Source organism: Xenopus laevis, chromosome 9_10L (assembly GCF_017654675.1).
Source record: "Xenopus laevis strain J_2021 chromosome 9_10L, Xenopus_laevis_v10.1, whole genome shotgun sequence".
NCBI lineage: Eukaryota > Metazoa > Chordata > Amphibia > Anura > Pipidae > Xenopus > Xenopus laevis.
Genome location: NC_054387.1, coordinates 73493783 through 73517458, shown reverse-complemented (window position 1 = coordinate 73517458; position 23676 = coordinate 73493783). Strand labels below are relative to the sequence as shown.

At 38.7% G+C, this 23676-nt stretch overlaps 1 protein-coding gene across 2 annotated transcripts; it reads left to right on the top strand.

Annotated features, from left to right (window-relative positions):
- The first annotated feature begins 498 nt into the window (after positions 1–498).
- On the top strand, positions 499–23322 carry slc38a11.L (solute carrier family 38 member 11 L homeolog). 2 transcript variants are annotated; one of them, XM_018235865.2, is made up of 10 exons: positions 499–666; positions 5717–5851; positions 6240–6305; positions 7294–7400; positions 8786–8865; positions 15642–15712; positions 16351–16512; positions 18659–18771; positions 19365–19496; positions 22563–23322. In XM_018235865.2, exons 1-10 carry the CDS (start codon positions 582–584, stop codon positions 22848–22850), a joined length of 1239 nt encoding a protein of 412 aa, XP_018091354.1. In that variant the 5' UTR covers positions 499–581; the 3' UTR covers positions 22851–23322. The 2 variants fall into 2 exon arrangements, with proteins under 2 accessions (XP_018091354.1, XP_018091356.1); XM_018235867.2 differs by lacking the exon at positions 6240–6305.
- The last annotated feature ends 354 nt before the right edge of the window (positions 23323–23676 follow it).

Genomic DNA, 23676 nt, shown 5'->3' with positions numbered 1-23676 from the left:
TACCTTAAACTCACAACTCAAATGTTTACTAAAATATGAAAAAACTTGAATGTAAAAAACTCAAATGAATGCAATTCATTTGATGTGATCGAGTTATCAGCAAAAAATGTGGGATAGCTCAAATTGATCAAGTTTTCAATTGCAAACCACCAAAAAGCCCCATAAAATCATGAAGGCTATAAAAATCTTCAAATGGCTCAAGGGACCTTTGCCAATGACTTCAACATGACCTCGACAGGTTTCCGCAGCTCTGGGGCATAATAAATCGCGAAAAATTATCCTGAAAACGTTTTTACTGAAACTACCCTCAAAAAACTAAAGTTTTTTGGGAAAAACACAACTCGACCTTTGATAAATAACCCCTGTTAAACCATTGGACTCCAACTTTAGAAATTCTAAGAATGTACAATGTCCTAAGAAATCAAGGGATAGCCAGCGCTATATCCCGTACTAGCTTATATTTGTCTATAAGAAAGACCTAGTTTTAGGGGGGGGGTTATTGCCTGCAGAAATAAGATTAAAAACAAAAAATATATTTTATGTGTATGTGGAAGTAATATATATATATATATAGGATCTTTATGTCTCTAGGTTTACCATATTCAATGAGGTTGGCTGGATTTCCCCTCGGGCTGTTGCTTTTAATTGGAGTGGCATACGTGACAGGTGGGGACTGAGTATTCTTTGAATATTTTATTATCAGCCAAAATAGCTACAGGTATAGGATCCATTATCGGAAAACCCGTAATCAAGAAAGCTCAGAATTATTTTTTTATTTTAGTAATGAAGTGCTACCTTGTACATGATCCAAACTAAGGTATAATTAATCCTTATTGGAAGAAAAAGCAGCCTACTGGGTTTAATTAATGTTTTAATGAGTTTCTAGTAGACATAAGGTATGAAGATCCAAATTATGGAAAAATCTGTTATCCAGAAAACCCCAGGTCCCATGCATTCTGGATAACAGGTCCCATACCTGTATTATCCTCAGTTTATCTGGTGTATCCATATTATCTAACACCCCTTACATTACTAAAACTACATCCACCATGGAAAATCTAAATTAATTCAAAAAAGATAAAAAACTAATATGCAAAACAGTTCTTTACAGCAAAGTGACAAAAGGTGTGTTACTTTGTTGTTGTGTGAAAAAAAATGGTGCCAGGAAGCATAATAATCATCTCTTTAAAGGGTGATTGTTAGTGATAGACGAATTTGGCCCGTTTCCCTTTTCCAGAAAATTCGCATAAATTCTGACGCTCGGGTCAATTTTTACGCCGACGTTAATGTCAATGGGCGTCCGAATAATGTTGGCGCACGAGTGTTTTGACACGAGCAACTTTTCCGATGCGTGTCCAAACATTTTTGAAGCTGGTGAATTATTGTGGCAGTTTCACGAATTTATTCGCCGGCGGTGAAACGCAGAAATTCGTTGCAAATTAGTGCCTGACGAATTTATTCGCCCATCACTAGTGATTATACCCAGACAAAGGATTATTTTACAACCTTATGTTATAAAGCCTTCCTCCACACATTGTCTTTTCAAGTCCCCATCATCAGGCATGCCCCAAAACAGGGCACACTAACCATGTGTCTCAACACTGCCCATGTATGGGGCATGCCGAAGGGTCTCCCTGATCGATATCAGTCCAAAAATCTTTGGCCAGTTATCAATTAGGCAGGTTTGATTTATCTTGGAGATCGAGGACTGAATCAACTAGCAGATGCAATCCTCGATCTCCAAGAAAAATCAAAGTTGCCCAGTCCCATTGGCTCCCATTTTCTTAATCTGATCATTTGGCCCTAGGGCCAAACAATCGGATTAACACCATATCGCTCTGCTTTTGGTGGGCATATCGGGTTAAGATCTGCTCATTTGGTGACCTTGCCAAATGAGTGGATCACCTTAAGAGATTTGAAACACAAGGCTGATCCAAAAACCTTAGGTGCATATTTTGAAAAATAAATGTCACAGTGAGGTTCTTAGACTATGTATTTATTCCTTCCACATTAGCAGCAGATGCATGGCCATTATCTGCTGTTTATCTCATATTAGGGTTCCGCTCAGGGGAATGTGAGCTGGATAATATCCCACGTTGACATATCTCTGAGAAATTTGCTATATACAAGTTAAGTGCACACATTTCAACCTGTTTAGGGACATACCCTTGAGGTAAAGGCTTCACAGACAAGGGAACAGAACAATTTATGTTTCACTGTTGAAAGGTTTTTAATTAGTAATTGTTCTATTTCAAACAGCAGACAAAAAACTATGATCAAGCTCGAGGCAATGTCTTTGGGAAAAGATTGCTAGAAATCATTTTGTATGAGTGGAGGAAAAAAGACAGACTATGGTGTTTAGATAATATTATTCAGTTTATTAAACTAGGGTGCTTTACAGGGAAGTTGGAGCATGAAATCAACCCTAATATGGTTAGTAAATGAAACATGTGGCCTTCTTTGTCTTTCTTCTTTCTTTATTAGAAGATGTTTCTCATGTGACCCTTTGCTACACTCACACAGCGATGTTCTTGTTTTCTAATTAGTCAGTTCCTTTTGAACTTATTTGTGTGTCCAGTCTTTGAGTCTCCACACGTACACTAATAAAAGGGATGTAAACCCAGCCGTAACACTGTCCCTCAAAGCCCTCTAGTTTTCTATAGAAGTTACCAAAAAAAATTATAGATGCCACAAAATTCACCAATAAGAATACGACTGATTGAAAACTTCACTGTTTATGCAAAAGAATTGACCAATAAGAATGCTGATTATGTTACCTATAGAGATAATTATGCCATTTTTGGCTTCATTTTATTACACTGGAATCAGACATGAGAATAAAGGACAGACTAGTTTAGTGCTGGGAAACTGTGCTTAAAGCTGCCAACTCCAGTTACAGGAACAAATAACATGGAACCAGCTGAGATTCTCATTGGAGGATTTTTTGCATTTTAAAACAGTCACTGGCTGCAGAGATTTAGGGGAAAGTTTTTAAAACCTTCTTTATTGCTTTAAGAATACAACCCTGATGTTGCTGGACTCCATTTACAGTCTACTATTTGCTTTAAAGGGGTTGTAAGCCCAACCAACTGTAATGCTGTCCCACACTGCCCCTTCACTATAAAAGCAAATTGATCATTAAGAATGGTGTGATTCCCAGCACAATGTCAGGCATCTTGCTGTTATCTTACATATAGAGATAATTATGGCATTTCTGTCTTTATTATAATACACTGGAATCAAACATGACAATAATGGACAGATTGGTTTAATGGTAGAGGCTTACAGCCTCCAACTCCAGTTTCAAGAACTCATAACATTTAATCAGGTTTACACATACCAGCTGGGATTCTTGTTGAATCATTTTTTGCATCTTACTAAGTGATTTTGGACACAGGATTCCTGCTTCACTTCCACTTCACTTCACTCAACTTCCATTCAATTGACTTCCATTACACTTTCACCCACTTCATTTCACTTTCACTCTACTTTACTTCACTTTCACTTCAGTTCACTTCACTTCCACTTCACTTATATTTCGCTTCACCTCCACTTTACTTTCACTCCAGTACACTTCACTTCCACTCCACTTTCACTTCCACTTCGCTCCAATTTCACTCCAAATCACCTTCACTTCCAATTCATTTCACTTTCACTTTATTTCCATGTCACTTTACTTCACTTTATGTCCACTTCCCTTTCATTCCACTACACTTCACATCCATAACACTTCACTTTCACTCCGTTTCCACTCCATTTCACTTTCACTCCACTTAATTTTCACTCCACTTCACATCCACTTCACTTTACATTCATGTCACTTTCACCTCACTTCCACTACACTTTGTTTGCACTCCAACTAATTTTTTTATTCCACGTCACTTATACTCCACTTTTACTTCACTTTAACTCCACTTTCACTCCACTTTCACTGCATTTCACTCCACTTTCACTCAATTTCCACTTCATTTCACTTCAACTCCACTTCACTTTCACTTCACTTTCATTCCACTTCACTTCCACTTTCCACATTCACTTTCAATGGATTAAATTTCACTTTCAAACAATTTCACTTCACTTTCACTCCACTTTAACTCCACTTCACTTTCATTCCACTTCACTTTACTTCACTCCACTTCATTTCACTTTCATTACACTACACTTTTACTCCATTACACTTTCACTCCACTTCACGTTTACTCCACTTTCACTTCACTTCCACTTTAATTTCACATTACTTCACTTCATTTTAACTTCACTTCACATTCACACCCACTTTTAATCCACTTCCCTTTCACTCCACTTTCACTTTACTTCCACTCCACTTCACTTTTATTCCACTTCTCTTTCACTCCACTTCTACTCCCACTCCACTTCACTTCCATTTCACTCCCACTCAACTTCACTTTCACTCCACTTTCACTCCACTTCACTTTTACGCCACTTCATTTTCACTTCACTTTTACTCCACTTTCACACCACTTTACTTTCACTCCACTTCACTTTTACTCCATCTCACTTTACTTTCTCTAAACTTCAACTCCACTTTCACTCTTCACTCACACTACACTTTTACTCCACTTAACTTTAACTCCACTTTCACTCCCACTCCTCTTCACTTTCACTGCACTTCACTTTCACTCCCACTCTACTTTCACTCAACTTTACTTTCACTCCACTTTCACTTCACTTCTATGCCACTTTCACTCCAATCCACTTTACTTTTACTCCACTTTACTTTCACCTCACTTCACATTTCAATCCACTTTACTTTAACTCCACGTTACTTTCACTCCACTTCACTTTCACTCCACTTTACTTTCACTACACTTTCACTTCACTCCACTTTACTTTCACTACACTTTGACTCCACTTCTATGCCACTTTCACTCCAATCCACTTTACTTTTACTCCACTTTACTTTCATCCCACTTCACTTTCACTCCACTTTACTTTTACTCCACTTCACTTTCACTCCACTTTACTTTCACTCCACTCCACTCCACTTTCACTCCACTTTACTTTCACTACTTTCACTCAACTTTAGTTTCAATCCACTTTTACTTCACTTTACCTTCACTCCACTTCCCTTTCACTCCACTTTACATCACTCCACTTTACTTTCACTCCACTTTACTTTCACTCCACTTTTACTCCACTATCACTTCACTTTCACTCCACTTTGCTTCAATTTTACTCCACTTAATTTTACTTTTACTTCATTTTCATTGCACTTCTACTTCATTTCCACATGCCTTCCGCTCCACTTTACTTCACTTTGACTCCACTTCACTTTCACTCCATTTCACTTTCACTCCACTTCACTTCACTTCATTTCACTTTCACTCCACTTCCACACCATTTCACTATATTTCCACTCCATTTTCACTCCACTTTATTGCACTTTTCACTTGCACTCCATACATTCCTCCATAAGGAGAAAATAAGATGTAGATGACAAAGATATTATAAAATCTGCCCCTCTTAGGGTAAACAACCTAGCATCCTTGTTCTAGGCTTTCTGCCATACCCACAGAGCATGGCTACATCTGGATGGGCCACTCACCCCACTAAAGATTAACAAGTACTCTAATGTCATTAATAAAGACAAAAGCAAACACATAAGGAAGTATAAATCTATTCCCCTTGCACATACATTAGCAGGAGTTTGCATATTCAAAAATATGTAACTGTGTGTTAATCTGCATTTTTACAGATTATTCCATCATACTCTTGATTAAAGGAGGATCAATGTCTGGAACAAACACATACCAGTCTCTTGTCAGCAAGATGTTTGGGTTCCCTGGATACCTTCTTTTGTCTGTCTTCCAGTTTTTATACCCTTTCGCAGGTATCTTTAATTAAATCTCCAAATAATGAGCAAAAATCCTGATCTCATACTGTGAATTTACAGTTTGACTTGAATGCTTTAATGTGCAATGGACTTCAATGGCCAATGTAAAATCGCTACATTAAAAGCAATATATTGACAACTGAATGTATATGGCAGCTTTGAAAGTCCAAAGGAACTTATAATGAGTTGTTGGGGCAAGATGGATTTAAAGTAAACTGTGGGGTCCTGTAGGACCATTGTGGTCTAATGCTTCTCATTGGTATACCCAATACATTTATATTCATATGGAATTTTTCTTATGTTTGTAATTTTGGTTTGTGTTCTCATATATTAAGAAATGAGTTTACAGATATTTACATTTTCTCCCTTTTTTTTCTTTTATAAGCAATGATCAGCTATAATATAGTAACTGGGGACATTCTTCCAAAAATAATTCAGCGTATTCCTGGAGGTAAGTGCCATTCTGTCTTGTATAGAACCTTGTTTGCTAATATGATAATTCTAGTTGACAGTAAGGTCGCCATCTGTAAAAATTAAGAAAGTGCCAACCAAACTTTCTCAATCGAAGAATCTAAAGAGATTTCAGTAATTGTAGGTGTGCTGATGTTCTTAAATATGTTTCAGTACTTCAGGCACTTGCCTGTGCTTTACACAGATTAGCCTAACATTAACCCACGTCAAAATATCTGGAAAAAATTGCTTATTAATATAAAGCAGATCCCACAAAGTGCAATAGACACAGCCATCCAAACAATTACTAACACTGGTTATCATTATGGTTCATTTACGAAGACCACAGGAAGTAGCACAAGAGCACACCCCGTACTTTTCATTTAGGCAGTACTTCTTCCCCGAGTCTGGTTGGATAAAAACATTCAGCAGGAGATGCAAACAGAGGGCCCAGGCCAGTGTCGTCTAGTGATGGGCAAATCTGACCCGTTTTATAACTCCAAAAACGTGCCGAAATGCACTTGTCTATGGGCAGCAAAAAAATAATTTGGTGCGCGACAAATTTTTCCAACCGTTAGAGTCTGTGGGAATCATTTTCACATTGAAACTTGCTGAAAATTTCGCTCATCACTAGTCCCATCCTTAATTCTTGGCATACAGTAGGTCGTAAGTAGCAAGGCCCAAAAGGTTCCTCAGAGTATTTAAGCCAGTATTAAAATTGACACAAAATGTTCATGCTTTGATGCTGTTCACATAGGCACTTACACACTCCTTAACAAACTGCAGCAAGCTCCAATGCGTTCATTATCCTCATTCAGTACAAAAGTACAAGCCCAATGGACACAAACAAGCCCTGGAGCTAAAGCCAGCCTTTTGCCCCCATAATTATCTTGGCTGAGTTTGCTGACTTGTATCCAGTCAATTGTGCACTTATGTTATTATCTATGTATAAAGTTAAAACAAAATTATTTTGATTTTATTTTTTATAGTTTCTCCTGAAAGTTGGTATGTGGATCGTCGTGTTTTGATAGTGCTAACTACTGCTGTGATTACATTGCCCATTGCCCTTTATCGCAATATGGAAAAGCTGGGAAAGGTATGATATCATTATAATATACTGTATGACCCCCAATTAGGCTCAGAAAGCTACAAAGACCCAGGCCTAGGGAGTCAAAATGTCAGGGGTGGCAGGATGCCCGGCTGCATCCTCATTTTTTGGGAAACACAGGGGATGCACAGGAGATTTGAAAGCTCTTTAAATCTCCTGGGCACCTAATATATAGTTCTCCAGCAGATGCCTGACATAGTACCTGACATAGTGCTGAAAATCAGCATTCTTATTGGTTCATTCTTTTGCATCTATAATGAATTTTTTGATCGGTCAAGTTCTTACTGATATATTTTCTTGCATCTCTAATTATGCTTTTCAGCAATTTCTGTAGAAAACTAGGGGGCGCTGTGGGATGGCGTTACAGTTGGGTTTACATCTCCTTTAGACATTTCTCTTTAAGGAATATCAGTCACTTGCCTTTAAAGGGAAACCTATGGTTGTTTCCAGAAATGTCTATGTTGTCCTCTTCTGCTACTGCAGGAGATCTGGCGCTACAGAAGTCCTGTGCCTCTGCTAAAAGGGAGAGCAGGTAAACTATAAAATGGTATGCCTCTACCCAGGGTCAGGACAGACTGGGCTGTAATACCCTCCCTGTGAACTTCTTTGATCCACAGTCACACACAGGGATAAAGTTGAAAAGTTTCTTTGTAGAACACTGTAACTTTAAATAGCATGCAGAATATGGATCTCTATACAGTCTGTCTTTGATGGGCACTGTTTGTAGTCACACAAATGACCTGTGATTCCTACAAATACTCATCCAGTGTATACTCACAACTTTTAGGATGAGTTTTTACAGCAACCCAGAGGTAGTATTGCCTGTCTTTAATGCACAATCCCCACAGAAGGAGAATCTCACAAGGGTCCCAAGCTCCCAGGATCTCTCTTTCCCTGAGCCTAACCACTTAAGGCCCTAACCTGGCAGCCTTGTCACCACAGGGTGACTCGCCTGGTCTTCTCGTTGGAGCCTCTGGCTGCTATTTTAATAATTCCTGATTCTGTCTTTCACTCCTAGAGTGACTATAACAGAACTGTCCTTGCACTTCACTTATTCTGGAACCTTTGTCCCACAACCTATGGAGCACTTTAGTACTTTCTCCAGCAAGTGTGCAGACCAAAAGAGACTGAACACATGGGACCTTCCCCTTTTATTAAATAGAATAGTGACATCTACTGGCCAGTCACTAAACTGCCAGCAGAGTACTTTCACACAGGAAAAGGAAACAGCTTCCCTTCTATCACTCTAGGACCCAATCTAGCTGACTAAATTATGCCCAGGGTATCAAAGGACCTAAAGGCTGAAAAAACCTTTACCCTCCTATTTCAAAAATATCTAGGGCATTTAATAAAATCATACTATTTTCCTCCAGGTGTCCTTATTGTCCCTGCTTTTAACATTCACTGTGCTGGTGATTATCATTGTGAGAGCATCGTCTTTGACTTCAGAAATGTGAGTAGCACTTAATGTAATAACAAGCAAATCTAACAGCATGCACAGTAAATATGCCTGCATCCCGAAATATGGGACTAATACACCAATGAGAGGAAGGAGTAATTAATGTTTCTCTGGTCACTTTTGATCAGAACAAGATCACTAAAGAACTTAATTTTGACCAATTTGCATGGGTCATTTTTTTTTTTTTTTTCTTTTTAGCACTTTTTTAAATCTCTGGCTACAGTCACATACATTACGTTTGAAGGACCTTTGGCCCTGGTATTGCAGTGTTGTAGTAGTAATAATAATTGTGGGCAACACTTAACCCTATTGCCACCTGCTTGTCCTGCTATAACTGGGGGATCTGACAGCCCAATATGATGTGCAGAGCAATCACTTTGAGTTAGAGGCTATGGTTGCCACCTGGATGGTATTTTACCAGCCTTGCCAATAAAAAATATGCTTGATCCCAATGTTATTATTAGGGAAGGTAAATATATAGTAAGGCCTGTATTTATTTTTTGCCAGAAAAGGTGGCAACCCTACTATAAGCAGACCCACCATCCAAAAGACCAAGCTAATGTTTACATTTACGTTCCATAATGGGCCAAATAGAATAAGGGCCCTTCATGCAGACCCAACGGCAGACTGTATTCATGGTCAAATGTGACCCTCACCTTACAGTAGTTTCAGGTATTTCTAATTAATATCTCAATAAGAATTACTAATCAGGAAGGTGACTATTTTGGTCTCATACATTGAAGCAGCAGCAGGGTTGGACTGGGTCGGCCAGGAAAAAACAGGCGGATCCTCAGGGGATGTGCATCATGTAGACTGGCCAGTTGACTTAGAAACTGGGGTGGGGGGCCCTGAGGTGGCAGCCCTAGTGGGTCCCGGACACCCGATATGGCTGAATATGGCTGAATATGAACAACTTTATGCCAATTTGTGCCTTCACTGACAAATCATATCAAGTTGTGGTGCATGCTATTTTGCTGGTGCCCACTATTATGCTAGAATTATGGGGAAAACATATAGGTAAAAACCATGAAGAGTTGCACTATTCTTGCACTCTACACATTGCATTTTGCATAATCTTTGCACATTGCACTTGCATTCATAAGTGAGCCTTAAATAAGTATAGATATGGTATCTATTTTCCGGAATGCTTGGTTTTCTTTCTGTGGTTAAAGTGTAGTTTGCCATTATATTAACATTTACTATGTTATATAAATGGCTAAGCAACTTTTCAATTTGTCTTCATTATTTAATTTTTAATAGTATTTTAATAATTTGAGTCTTTCCAGCTTTCAAATGGGGGCCACTGACCCCATTAAAAAAAAGAAATGCTCTGCAAATCTACAAATGTATTGATATTGCTACTTTGTATTACTCATCTTTCTATTCAGGCCCTATCCTATTCATATTCCAGTCTCTTAGGTAATTTGGACCCTCACAACCAGATTGCTGAAATTAACTGGGGAGGTAGCTAAATAACAAAAAAAAACATATAACAAATGAAAGCCAATTGTAACTTGTCTCATACTAAAAACTAATTGAAAGATGAACAACCCCTTTATCACAGAGAAAAATGAAATATTTAAAAAACATTTTAAAAAAAATATCTGATTAAAACAGACTTCATGGGAGATGGCCTTCCTGTAATTCTGAGCTTTCTGGATACGGGATCCATACTTCTATTTTTGCAGTAACTTTATGTCACTAGTAGAGCCAATGTTTTCCCACCACCAGGTGGCAGAATTATTATATAAGATTATTTAACATGCAGTTTAATGCTTATTTCTTCTGCTTTAGTTAGTGTGGGGATTCCTTGACCTTTTTATTGGAGAAATCTAAATAATCATCAGTTTCTCAACCACAAGATTAGTATAGAATTAGACACTTTTAATTACTATTTTCGATGTAATATGGACATTTCACTGCATTCAAGGGGAGTATCTTCATTATCAGCATATCTGCGTATTGTACCAGCAAGTTACACAGTAATTTACATGCATTTATTATCATATTTATTGTTATAACCAGCAAGGGTTACAGAATAGAAAATGGGATCAGAGGGCCATGCTCACAAGAGTTTACAATTTTGAAGGGTTAACCTCTAAATTTATGGAGACCTATTTTTGTGTCCTGACCCTTAGGTTAAGAATTCCTACATCAGGGCCTAATTTAAAGAAAACGAGCATTATGTTTTAATAATCTAGTGGTTCCTGGTGATGGATAAATGACTTATCTTATGGTGTCTGTCTCTAACGTGCAGAATGACTTAGGTGAAGAAGAAATGTTATAGTGATGGGACCTGAGTCGATTAGTTAGTGAGTTATCTTTTCATTCAGCATACAGCAGTGCCGGGCTTAAGCCTAACCCCTTCCTCTATCCCCCATGCAACACCACAACTCATTCTGTACCTATGCCCCCCAGTGATCCCCTTCCTGGCCCCTGTTACTCTTGAACCAATTCTCCCCACAGTGAGTGCATCAGCAATCATGGAGATTTGGTGAGCCGGGTTCAGAGAGAGCCAATCTTAGGGAAGTGAGGACAAAAGAGGTATGTAGATAGTGCTTCCCTACTGTTGAGCCTAAAGGTGGCCACACACGATAAGATCCGTTCGTTTCGGGAGGTTGCCAAACGAGTGGATCTTAACCTGATATGCTCACCAAAAGCAGAAGCAATATCGGATTACAATGAAGGAAATGGATGACAATGGATCATAGGACCACATCAACTAGCCAATGCGGTCTTCAATCGCAGGAAAAATCAAACCTGCCCTCTCAATTTCAGGCTGATTTTTGGCCTGATATCGATCAGGGAGTCCCGTCGGAAGCCCCCACACACGGGCAGATAAGCTGCTAAATCAGTCTAAAGGACTGATATTGGCAGCTTTAGGGTAGGACTACATAGATCCGACACGCTTCGACAAAATGCATGCGACAAAACACATGCAACAAATCTCATGCGACGGAAATAAGGTAAGAGAAAGAAATGTCGGATGAAGTCACAACATTGATCCGACGCGACACGGATGCAGACGCTGCATGCTGCATCTTACCTTATTTCCCTCACATGCGATTTGTTGCATGCGTTTTGTTGCAGCGCGCCGGTTTGCGACGAAAAAGTCTGCATAGTCCTACCCCTAATCTGCCCATGTATGGCCACCTTTAGGCTCATTCCTGTACATACCCTAGTTCCGGTCCTGGCATACAGCAAGTCAGTTGCTTGCACCAGTATTAACAAATTATAGAAGCCACTCTAATAAGATGTACTGTCTCTGTGTGTCTGTTTGTGTGGGTGTGAATGTTTTGCAAAAACCTGCCTAAACATGATAGTGTTTGCATGCTTGCTGCACTCCACAGGCCTATAATACAAACTAAGCCCCAGCCCTTACACCGTAGTAAAGCAGTGAGATCCTGGCCACTTCCTAAACTGCAAACACCTGTGAAGTGTTGTGACGTCACAATATACAAAGTCACACCTCAGAAATCATTACAAAACACGTCTAGCAAACAGGATTTCAGACTAAAGCGGATGCAGGGAACAAAAGATAAATGGAATGAAGCTTTAAATAACTATTATTGTGTCCATAGTCTCTTTAACTCGTTGTTACTCTATGACATGTGCACGGCAGTAAAGAAGCAGCTACCTCATGTCAGCTCCCACAGAAATTCTGATCTTCAAATCTATTTCCTAAATATCTCCTGACCCAGCAAGGATTGTCCAATTAGAATACTGCCTGCTTTGTGTACAACTCCATCGTCTTTGTTCAAATGAACCTCGTTGGAGTCATTAAAGGGGTGGTTCATCTTTAAGTTAGCATTGTAGTATGAATGGGTAATTTTAAGCAAGTTTTCAACTGGTCTTCATTTTTTTTTTATTATTTTTGAATTATTTGCCTTCTTCTTCTGACTCTTTCCTACTTTCAAATGGGGGCACTGACCCCATCTAAGAAACAAATGCTTTGTAAGGCTACAAAAGTGTTGTTATTGCTACTTTTTATTACTCATCTTTCTATTCAGGTCCTCTCCTATTCATATCCCAGTCTCGTATTCAAACCAGTGCATGGTTGCTAGGGTAATTTGGACCCTAACAACCAGATTGCTGAAACTGCAAACTGGAAAGCTGCTGAATAAAAAGCTTAATAATGCAAAAAACAGAAATAATAAAAAATTAAGACGAATTGCATATTGTCTCAGAAAATCATTCTCTACATACTGCTGCTCTATATCATACTAAAAGTTCAAGGTTACTCTTCTAGATCGCGGCACCTAGTTCAATACAGTATAGTAAAAAATGCATTGTATGTCAGTTAACAGCGCAATTGAGATTCCCACCCAACCTGGGTTGCCGGCAAAAGGTACAGTTGAAAGTTGTCTTTGCAGTGGCAAAACAGTCTGGGTTTTATACATGCTGACACTATACTACATTGCTAGGTGTTCAGGGGGCATTGAATGAGAAGCTGGCACTACATTTATACTATCGTGCTCTGGAGGAATTAAATGAGAACTTGGTGCAATATTTACAATATGCTGCCGTGTTCTTGGGGCATTAAATGAGAGCTTGGCACAAAATTTATACTGCTATATGTTCTGAGTGAAGCAAAAATAATGTTGGCACTGCATTTATTTTGCTATTTATTCAGGTGGCATAAAACTAGAAGCTGGGTACTATGGATGGGGGAATATGAGCAGTTTTGCTTTGCTGAAAATTCACAAAGCGGCAAAAAATTTGCCTTCGTTCTGCCACAGCACTCACATTTTCAGCGCCGGGGGCGTCCACGTTGCTAGTGCAGAGAGCGCATTTATGAATTTTCCAGTTGAAAAAACAGAAATTCTGCTCATAGTTACCAGGAGTGGCATTTTTGCCACCCCTGGCAACATGGGGGGCGCTGCCGCCTGAGGTGAATTTCTCAACTCGCCAAATTGGTGGAGCAACTCTGACCAAAAGCATTGAAGTCACTACTTTGAGTTTATCACTACTATAGCACACTAACAGGTGGGCTACATTTATATTTATGATGCATGCCTTTCTCCCCATAAAGCCATAAAGCGACAGGCATTTTGAAATAAAAATCATTCTATCTGGAAATGGTGTATGCATATAAAAAGTTCACATTTTCTGGTAAGAATGACGAAGCAAGGAATTATAGAGAAAGCTCTCCACCCCGGCAGCCAGTAGTTGGATTAGCTGGATAAACAAATGTAAATAACATAAATATTCCAGCTGACTGTGGGAAAAGTTTCTCCTGCAGATGAAAGTCTGGGAATATAAGTAGGGAATGTTTTGCTTGTGGTTTGAGGCCAGATATTTGGGGCCAAGAATGATCAGAGATCACTAATTTTAGGCTCCTTTTTATTTAACACATTTTCTGCAGTCCTGTTTAATATTTAGACTTATGGTTTGTGCCAGAGCAGAGAAAGAGGGACATAAAGTTTAATGTTCAGGATGCTACTGTATAAGAGCTTAACAATATTCCATTGCTTTCATGACTCCATTGCTTTCCATTTCTACTCACACCCAAAATAAAACAGGGAAGACCATAATTTGGAGTATGTTGTCCCTGTATTATATGCAGCATGTGGCTGCAACCTCTGGAAGCATTAGCATTTTGGTGACTGTAATAAAGTTAGCGTTTGACCATAGCCTGAATTACTTAATTGCACTAATCTACACAGGCTATCAGGTATGGGTTAGGTAAGAACCATATGGAGCTAAGTTTGTTACATGTCTAGTCCTAGTTACTAGAAAGTCTCTAAAGCCCAGAACCAAAGCATTTATAAAAAAACATCATTAACACGCAACACATATTGATAACCAGGGGGAAATATGCAAAGCTAATGTATGTGCCAGTACTGGGTGCTGCTCTGAATGATGATGTGAGTAAAAAAGTAATATTATTTCTCCCACAGGCAGCTGTGCAAACCAGACAACTAAGGTTTTTTTTCATTGGCATTTAATAAGGAAGCCTAGAAACATGTCCTTTTTACTGACATAAATACAGAGTTATCTGGTAGTCTCCATGGTTGTCATATTCTACCTGCACACTGGGGCTTATTTATAAACACTAGGCAAATTTGCTCCTGGGCAGTGACCCATGGCAACCAATCAGATGATAGCTTCAGCTGACTGATTGGTTGCTATGGGTTACTGCCCAAGTGCAAATGTGCCCAGTGTTTATAAATGACTCCCTCTGTCTTTATAACTGTCTGTAAGCAAACTGACCACAGAGTTGCTGATTTAGCCCCTTTAGAGTTCATAGCTTATCTGCACGTATATGGACTCACTCAGACTTCCTCTCCAACAGATTTCTTGATGAAAATCTGCCGGATATCTATCAGGCAGGTTTACAATCCCATTGGGATGAGGACTGCATTAGCTTATTGAAGCGGTCTTCTACCAACAACCTTTATTGACCTCCATTGAACAGTCCTTCTGTTGTTTGGCTTCTTTATTCTTCATAACAGAGGGTAATGCAGTTATGCTGCAAATAGACTGTGAGGAGGGTATGAATTGCCATCCTTGCCTTAGGTAACAGAGTAACCCCTTTATTTGCACACAGTATACCAAAATGCAAGCTACTTGTGTATGAAAGAGCATTTTGCAATTCTCAGAAGACGCAACAATGTAACCAGTGCATGCATTTCATTATTTCATAGTAAAAACTGTATGTATGAAGACTATAATTCAAAGTTCTTCCTTAGTGGACCAATGGAGTGTGTAATCAGTCTATTAATTTAAGTCATACAGTACTTATTTATATTTCACTTTAAAATACCTAGACCCCATACAGAAGATGCCTGGGTTTTTGCCAAGCCAAATGTAATGCAAGCAGTTGGTGTCATGTCATTTGGTAAGAACTTGCATATTCTATAATTATAAAGACAATGTTTATTAATGTATAAATGTGTGATAAACTTGCATATATGAAAATATATACACACATACCTATACTAATCTAACTGTAGATCGTGAGATCACTGTAATCTATGTTTCTCCAATAAATCATCCAAAACATGAATCTGCCATCACAACATCATCTGGCAGGGTATTCCGCTCACTGTGAAGAACCACCTATGCTGCTTAAATGTTCTGTTCCTCTAATCTAAATGGGTGGCTGCTGGTGTGTACTTTTTATAGGAACAGAGGTCCCCCGCTATCTGTCTACAATGCCCTGTAATCTACCTGTAAAGAGTAATCATGCCCTCTAGGAAGCATTTTTATTCCAGCAAAAAAAAAACCCCAACCTTGATAGTCTACCCTCATTTAGTTCTCATTAATTCTCTCATTTCTCTTATCAGTTTAGTTTCACATCTCTGCACTCTCTCCAACTCATTAATTTACTTCTTGTATATACTGTAAAGACTCTCTACTGCATTAGTCATTACACTTCACACACTTTATTTATTGATGGGTGTCATAAAACATATTCCACTGAATTATAAATTTTTTTAAAAAATGAGTCTTAACTTTTTTCCTTATGTGTTGCAGTGTTCATGTGCCACCATGCTTGCTTCCTTATATACGGCTCTTTGGAAAAGGCTACGGTCAGCAACTGGTCCCGTATTACCCATGTATCAATGTTGCTCTCGCTGTTTATCAGTTTGCAGTATTCTGTCTTTGGATATGTGTCCTTCACGGGATTTACTCAGGGTAAACTATCAGGATCAAATCTGTTAAACAAATTGGTTCCCACAGTGGTTCTAAATTGTTTTGTGTCAAAAGCATCCGGAGGCTGGGCTGTTTGTAGTCCTCATCTATATATACATACACATATACACATTTTGTAAATATATATAGAGAGAGAGAATCCTTCAATTTAACCTCATGAAAAGACAATATGTTGTGAGGAATTGCTGATATATCCCTAAGGCTCTGGGTGATCACTCACTTTCAGCATGTTGTATTGTTTATTCATGGATAGATGTCTTACTTTAGGTCACATTAATGTCAGGGTGAGGCATTTTGAAGGTAAGGCAGTATAATTGGTGTCTTACAGATACAATACCATTGTTCCCCAAACAAACAAGGTTGTACATTGAATTGCAAGTGTTGGTAAACTAAAACCTTTCAAGTGTTTAATTAATCTGGATTTTAAGTGTTCAAACAGAGAAACAATAGTAATCAGTAACCTTCATAGCTAATAAGGAATGTAGTTCTACACTACTATGTTGCTGAAGGGACACTTGTAAACGCTAAACTGCAAGCTCTTATGGTCCACCTGTGTTTACTAGAACAAGGAGTTATACACAACCCCCCTTCCCTAAATGTAAGTAAGTGTATGAACATGATCATTTAGCTGCTCAGATGTATGAATATGACCAATTCTTATTTTTTATTGAAAGTAAGCAAATTAGGGTTTGGTATGGGGACCCCTGTATTCATAATTCATTGGAACTCATCAGTTCCAGGTCACAGTGAGGAATCAATGGGCGAGGGAGCTCGCAACCCATTTCCAAATCAATCAAGATATTGGGTTCCTGGCATCACAGTGCTGCAGATAATGGGGTTCTGGATAAAAGATCCAACACCTGACTTTTGGAATTCAGTTCTTACAATATATCAATTCCACTGGGATTTTGGAAAGTATCACACAAAGTTTTTCTCATGGATAATTTCAAATGAAGTAGAGTGGCATGAATATGTTTAATTTCTATAGTTTGGGAGGAAAAGACTTTTGGATTTTCCATTCAACTCTGCAGAGAGAATTTGGCAGTAATGATATATAAGATGCAATTGGAAGAAGCTAAGAAGGAGACTATTATTTTACCCAGAACTCCTTGGCTCTCATTATGGATGTTGATTGACTAAAGGCTCATTCATTAAAACTGGACTGGAGGAAACAGAGTGGAACGTGTTATACTTTTCCATTTGATTTGAATTTCCAGCACTAACAGATTAAGAAGAAAGAGATAGAATATTCAGAATGAATTAGATTTATTGTTTGCCCATAAACAGGAGTCCACCATCTGTTATGCTGAAATAGTAAATAGAGTCCTATCATAATGACTTTTGTCCTTTCCGGAAGGGTAAAAGTTCTTCAAAAATGATCTAAAAATTACTCAAAAGGCTTGCTCGCTGTTTCATAAAAATACAAAAAACTACAGATCAATAAAGAATTAGTCTGGATACTTTTTACCATATATTATGGACTTCTGTACCAGCCCAAGGCCACCAACATCCCTGTAGCAGTGAGGATCTTTACCTCCCATGTGCCCATCTTCTTTTTTCACAGCACATGCCCGGGGCTGCTGTCAGGTACCCCAGCCTACGGCAAATTCACAATACAAAGTTTTAATTCAGGCACATAATACATGGATGGCAGCATAGAAACCAGTACACAATTAATAATCAGACCCGCAGCACCAACTTCTATGAAAGCTGTGCTCTAACTTTTATTTATGTTTAGTTTCTAAAAAGCAACCCAGAGCACACTGAGCATATACAGATCCACTGACACTCAGAGAAATGGTTTAAGTAGAAGATCAAAGATGGGGAGCTGCTGGGGACAACATTAAAGGCTTGTATTATTATGGCTATAGGGCTGCTGAATCTCTAGGCTGGTACAGAAGGTTCAGTATAATACAGAATGTCTAGCCAAAATATTTATTAAGCTTCAGTCTTCTTTTTACATAGCATAAAAACCTTCCATAAAACTCAATCCCTCTTATCTACAATTGCTCATGTCTCTAAGGAATGTTATACTGTCTTACTGATTAAATTTGTTCTTTATAAATAAATCAAACTACCAAAAGAAGGTCAAGCAGTGAGTTATTTTAAGTTGTTTTTCTCCTCATAGGAGATCTGTTTGAGAACTACTGCAGAGAGGACAACCTGGCCACTATTGGACGATTCTGTTATGCAATCACAATAATTCTGACGTACCCTATGGAATGTTTTGTGGCAAGAGAGGTCAGTATTCAGAGATTATGGGGTAGATCATCATGCCCCATTATTGTTAAACGGTAGGGACATAAAGATTTGCTGCCAAAGAATTATCAATAACCATACTCTATTCTTGGGTATTGGGCACCTGGTGGTTTATCCAGTAAGATCCACAATAAAGACAAATACTTAGAACAATTATATTTTGGGATCTGATAGCCTAGCCAAGTTATTCTGCCAGTAGGTGGCAGTGCTGCAGCAAATAGCAGAAAACAGAGTATCTATGGGTAGAAGTCGTGTGAAAATTCTGGAGCCTATCAAAAACCTGTTTTCATCAGACCTGGCACCATCTACCTCTACACAATTAGGTCTTAATTGGGACACAGGCAGGCTAGTTATTGACTGAAATTGTCATCACTCCCCCTCTTAGAATCTCTTATTTCAAATATCTAAACTGTAAAAATGTAAAAAAAAATACATACATTCATATGTAATACACAGAATACAAATATACAGGTTACATGAGGTAATTTAAGTGGGTGTTTAGCTTCTCTATAACACTACAATTATTATCTGTTGTAGAATGAAACTAAGGAGTTTCATTCTTGATTTTATTGCAGGTCATTTCAAATGTCTTTTTCGGTGGGAATCTTTCATACACTCTGCATTTTGCTGTGACTTTCGCAGTTGTGTCTCTGACCACAGCTTTTTCATTGGTGTATGACTGCCTTGGAATGTTTCTGGAACTGAATGTAAGTATTGGTCTAATCTTCCAAAATAACAGTAGTTGTTCGTATTCAACTGCGCAACATTGCACGAATACGACCATATCTCAGTTCAGAATCAACTAAAACACTGATTCAGTCTCTCATCATCTCCTGCCTTGATTACTGCAACTTACTCCTCACAGGTATTCCAACAAGTCACCTTTCACAACTCCAATCTGTTCTAAACGCGGCTGCTAGACTCATTCATCTAGCTCGCCGCTCAACATCAGCTGCTCCCATATGTATGTCCCTTCACTGGGTCCCAATCTCTTCTAGAATCAAATTCAAATTACTTACACTCACATTCAAGGCCCTTAATAAAGAAACCCCTCCCTATATTTCATCTCTAATCTCCAAATACACTCCTTCACGAAACCTACGCTCTGCTTCTGATCTTCGCCTCACTTCTCCTCTGATCACTTCTGCCCATTCTCGTCTACAAAACTTCTCTCGGGCTTCTGCTTTTCTCTGGAACTCTCTGCCAGAAGCTGTCAGACTTTCTCCTTCTTTCCAAACTTTCAAGCGCTCCTTAAAGACCCATCTGTTTAAGGAGGCTTATTTGATGTACCTTAATTAATCATTGCTGTATCAAAAATGACAAAGTGTTTATATAATCCTAATGTCTCCATTGTACCCTAACCTTTTAGTTTGTAAACTCTAATCTCTAGGTCCTTCCAACCCTATTGTATTCTGTAATCATTGTTTGTTATCCACCATTTATTCCCTGTTTGCTATAACTGCAGTAAAGCACTGCGTATCTTGACAGCGCTATATAAATAAATGATGATGATGATTGATAAAACAATAAATCCAGATGATTAATATGATGATCCTAGGTTTACAACCCTTCATCAAGAATATACTGAAGCCTGAGATTTAGTGTAGCCCCACACGGGCAGATTTTCTACCCTGGTCACCTCTCTACACAATCCCCATGCCCCTTGCACACACTTGTACCCACCATCCTCCTTATCCATGTGAGCCCCAATGGGGTGCTCCCGTGTGTCCCATTGAGTGCCAATTGCAGTTGCACTCCTTGCTCCCATGGAAGTTAAACCATTGTTCCTTCCAGTGGGAAGGTACCACAACCCATTAAACCACAGCCAAGACCAGCATGCAGCTCCTAGCTTTCAAATCTTTCCCAAAACATTCATTTCCCCTGTCCTGCCAACACTGAAGGGTCAAGTTTAATGATGCACCCCGCCCTAAGGGACTTAATGAACGAGCCTAACTCACAACGCTCTGTTGACACTGGGTGGGGGGGGGCAGACTCTGTGCAACCTTTTCCGACCAAAAATGTAGTCAGGGACATGCAACTGTCATCTAGTATAGTGATGTGTCCTAAAAGACTTGAATTGAGTCTGACTCACCCTCTCAGAAGACACTGTGAGGAACAGATTCTATCCCACCAACAATGTAGTCAGGAACAGGGAGCCCAGCTGCAAATACTGTGTATTGGAGTGTGGCCATGCTTATCTGCATGCAACCTTAGCCCAAAGTAGATACCAAATATTTAGCACAACCCTGACTCATGGGTGAATCCAGAGGCCCCTCTGGTTTCTGGACAGCCTTTGCATCTCTATCCTAGTACTGTATCCAAATGGTTTCACTAAGTTACCAAGAATCCTTCAACAGTTCTTAAATCACATCAAAAATCATAACTTTATTTCAGACAATATACAGTATTTATAATTTGGGTTCAGATCCATGCAATATATTACTTGGAATTTAAAATGAAAGATGAATAGGACAGGGCCTGAAAAGTAATATAAATGAAGTAAAAATAACAAATTCAACAAAATCAAAGCCTGTGTCTATAGGTTATGCCAGCAAAAGTGTTCGTAAACAAAAAAATAAACTAGAATCATTTGTCTGTAAATTCTGATGATCTTTAACATTTCATATCCTACCCTAACCAGAAAGACAAGGAAGGCATAAAATAAAAGCCTATAACTTCTACTGCTGTTCTACACAGATCTTTCTGCATGTCCCTTCAGCATAATAGGAATGGGGCTTTCCTCTGGTTTCTAGCCAGATCAAGAAAAGCAAAGAATAGTCCTGAACTGTGCATAGATTCAGAAAATCAAAATCTATTATAGATCACATGGCCATGCACGCAGCATTGGCTCACAGTAAAAACAGCAGAAACTGAGAGAATGATTCACTCTGCAAGCATAGTGAGGCATATAACCATTAAGCATCCATGCAATAAGGATTTAGAATGCAGGTCCTAGGAATACAAAGAGTTATTTTCATGGCACAGGGAGGAAAGTTGTAAAATTCCCATATAAAACACACTTTAGCATTCCATGCCCTTGATTATGGGTGATTAGCCTTCCATATCTTTAGCTGCATCACCTCCACTAGCTTTAATGATACTTAAGTGTGGAACCTTAAACCTAGATAACAGTTTCAATGGCATTTGTACTCCAGACTTAGATTATGTAACGTTACTTTAAAAGGGAATGTAAATATTCCCTGTCCTGAAAGTGACTTATTTAGTCCTAGTTTTTAAAAGTTGATATTCCAAGCTTATTTACAGAGGGAAAAAAAAATAAGAATCATCCTAACCTGCTCCATATTAGTCAACCTCACTGTTGTCTAACATATTGGAATTTTTGTGCGAAAATTGCATGCTAATATCACCCTGTTCTCAACCGTCAGATGGGCAGATATAGCCATGTAACCATCTGGGACGGACGGACACATTATTGACTGAAAGAGTAATACTAAATTTTGTCTTTTGAAACTCTGATTTCTCTTGTAGCCTGATACAGAAAAGCATTCAATGCAGTAAGAGCATCTGCTGACAATAGTAACAGTTATGAAATCTGTATCTAGCATGTAGTCCTTTTTGATTAGGGGATAGTGGCACAAAAGAAACAAACCAAACAATAGTTTTGAGAATTTTATGGATACAATCATAGTAAAATAAACATTAACAGTATTCACCCAAGATTGCTTAATTTCATTAAAGCAATTTACCATCTACTGTATGCATATCTGTCATATAACTATCTATAGCCATATTTTGCTCTCTCTCTTTCACAGGGAATCCTAAGTGCCACTCCGCTGGTGTTCATCATTCCCCCTGCTTGTTATCTGAAACTGTCTGAAAAGCCCTGGTACCATTTGGATAATGCCATCCCCCTTCTTATTCTGCTACTTGGTATGGTTATAATGCCAGTAGGATTTCTAATGGCGATCTTGTATCCACAGGAATGCAGCCATGGTAGTGAAATGTTCTATTGCTTGTCCACTAATTCCACACTGTTGAACATAACATCAGAAAGCTTTTACCGAATGACTTTAATATCACTAACTGGCAAGGGAAACTAATATAAACCCTCTGTAGAAATTCCCCTGTTCCCCCTAGTTCTCTAAAGTAAGTGACCCAAGCTTAATTACTGGTGCAAGAGAATTCACTAGTAAGAAGTATCCTTTCCAGCTCTATGTCAGTCATCTTGGTGTCATCATACATACAGAGATTATTGTGCAGATCTTGGCTACATGATATTACATGGTACTTACATGAGGAGGGGACACATTGCTGTTTTTTTATTGATTGATTGAATAACCCCAGGAGAGGCAACCAATAACTTTGCTTTATTCATGGAACTTAGCTCAACTGCCCAAGACTGTCCCACTTACAGGAAGAACATCAACACTAGATGCAGCAAAGTACATGTAGTTTCAAATGAATCATTTGTGAATCCTGTTCTGGTAGCAAGAGAAGACAGAAAACTACTGGTTCCTTGGATTGCATTGTAAATTATCTGTGACTGTGTACTTTGTTATATAAAGGGCTATTATTGCCTTGTTATTTAATTTATTGGCGCTACAATGTTTGGGATAAATGATTTCTATTCAACCTGATTTCATTTAAAGAGACACTAAACAACTGGCTACGCTGTTCACAGCCTGCATTTTTTTTCTTGTAGGCTTAGAGAAGCGTAACTGCTCCCTTCCCTAGTTTTGTTTATCAGCACTACAAAGTGCAGGCACATGGAGCAGGCATGAAAACAGGCATTTCTAGCAGACCTCCAGTCCATGTGCCTGCAAGCAAGTGGAAGCAGATGCATATCAAAAAGAGCTGGTGAGCAGATCCGCTTCTTTCAGCATGCAAAAAAATGTAGATTGTGAGCAGCGAATGCCAGTGATCCGT

What these genes read in the sequence shown, in the direction of transcription:
- slc38a11.L (XM_018235865.2), top strand. Translation starts at nt 582, where the DNA reads ATGTCTCTAGGTTTACCATATTCAATGAGGTTGGCTGGATTTCCCCTC. An exon ending in AATTCAGCGTATTCCTGGAG is followed by an intron (nt 6,306 to 7,293) that starts GTAAGTGCCATT and finishes TATTTTTTATAG; the next exon opens with TTTCTCCTGAAAGTTGGTAT. An exon ending in AGTTGGTGTCATGTCATTTG is followed by an intron (nt 15,713 to 16,350) that starts GTAAGAACTTGC and finishes TATGTGTTGCAG; the next exon opens with TGTTCATGTGCCACCATGCT.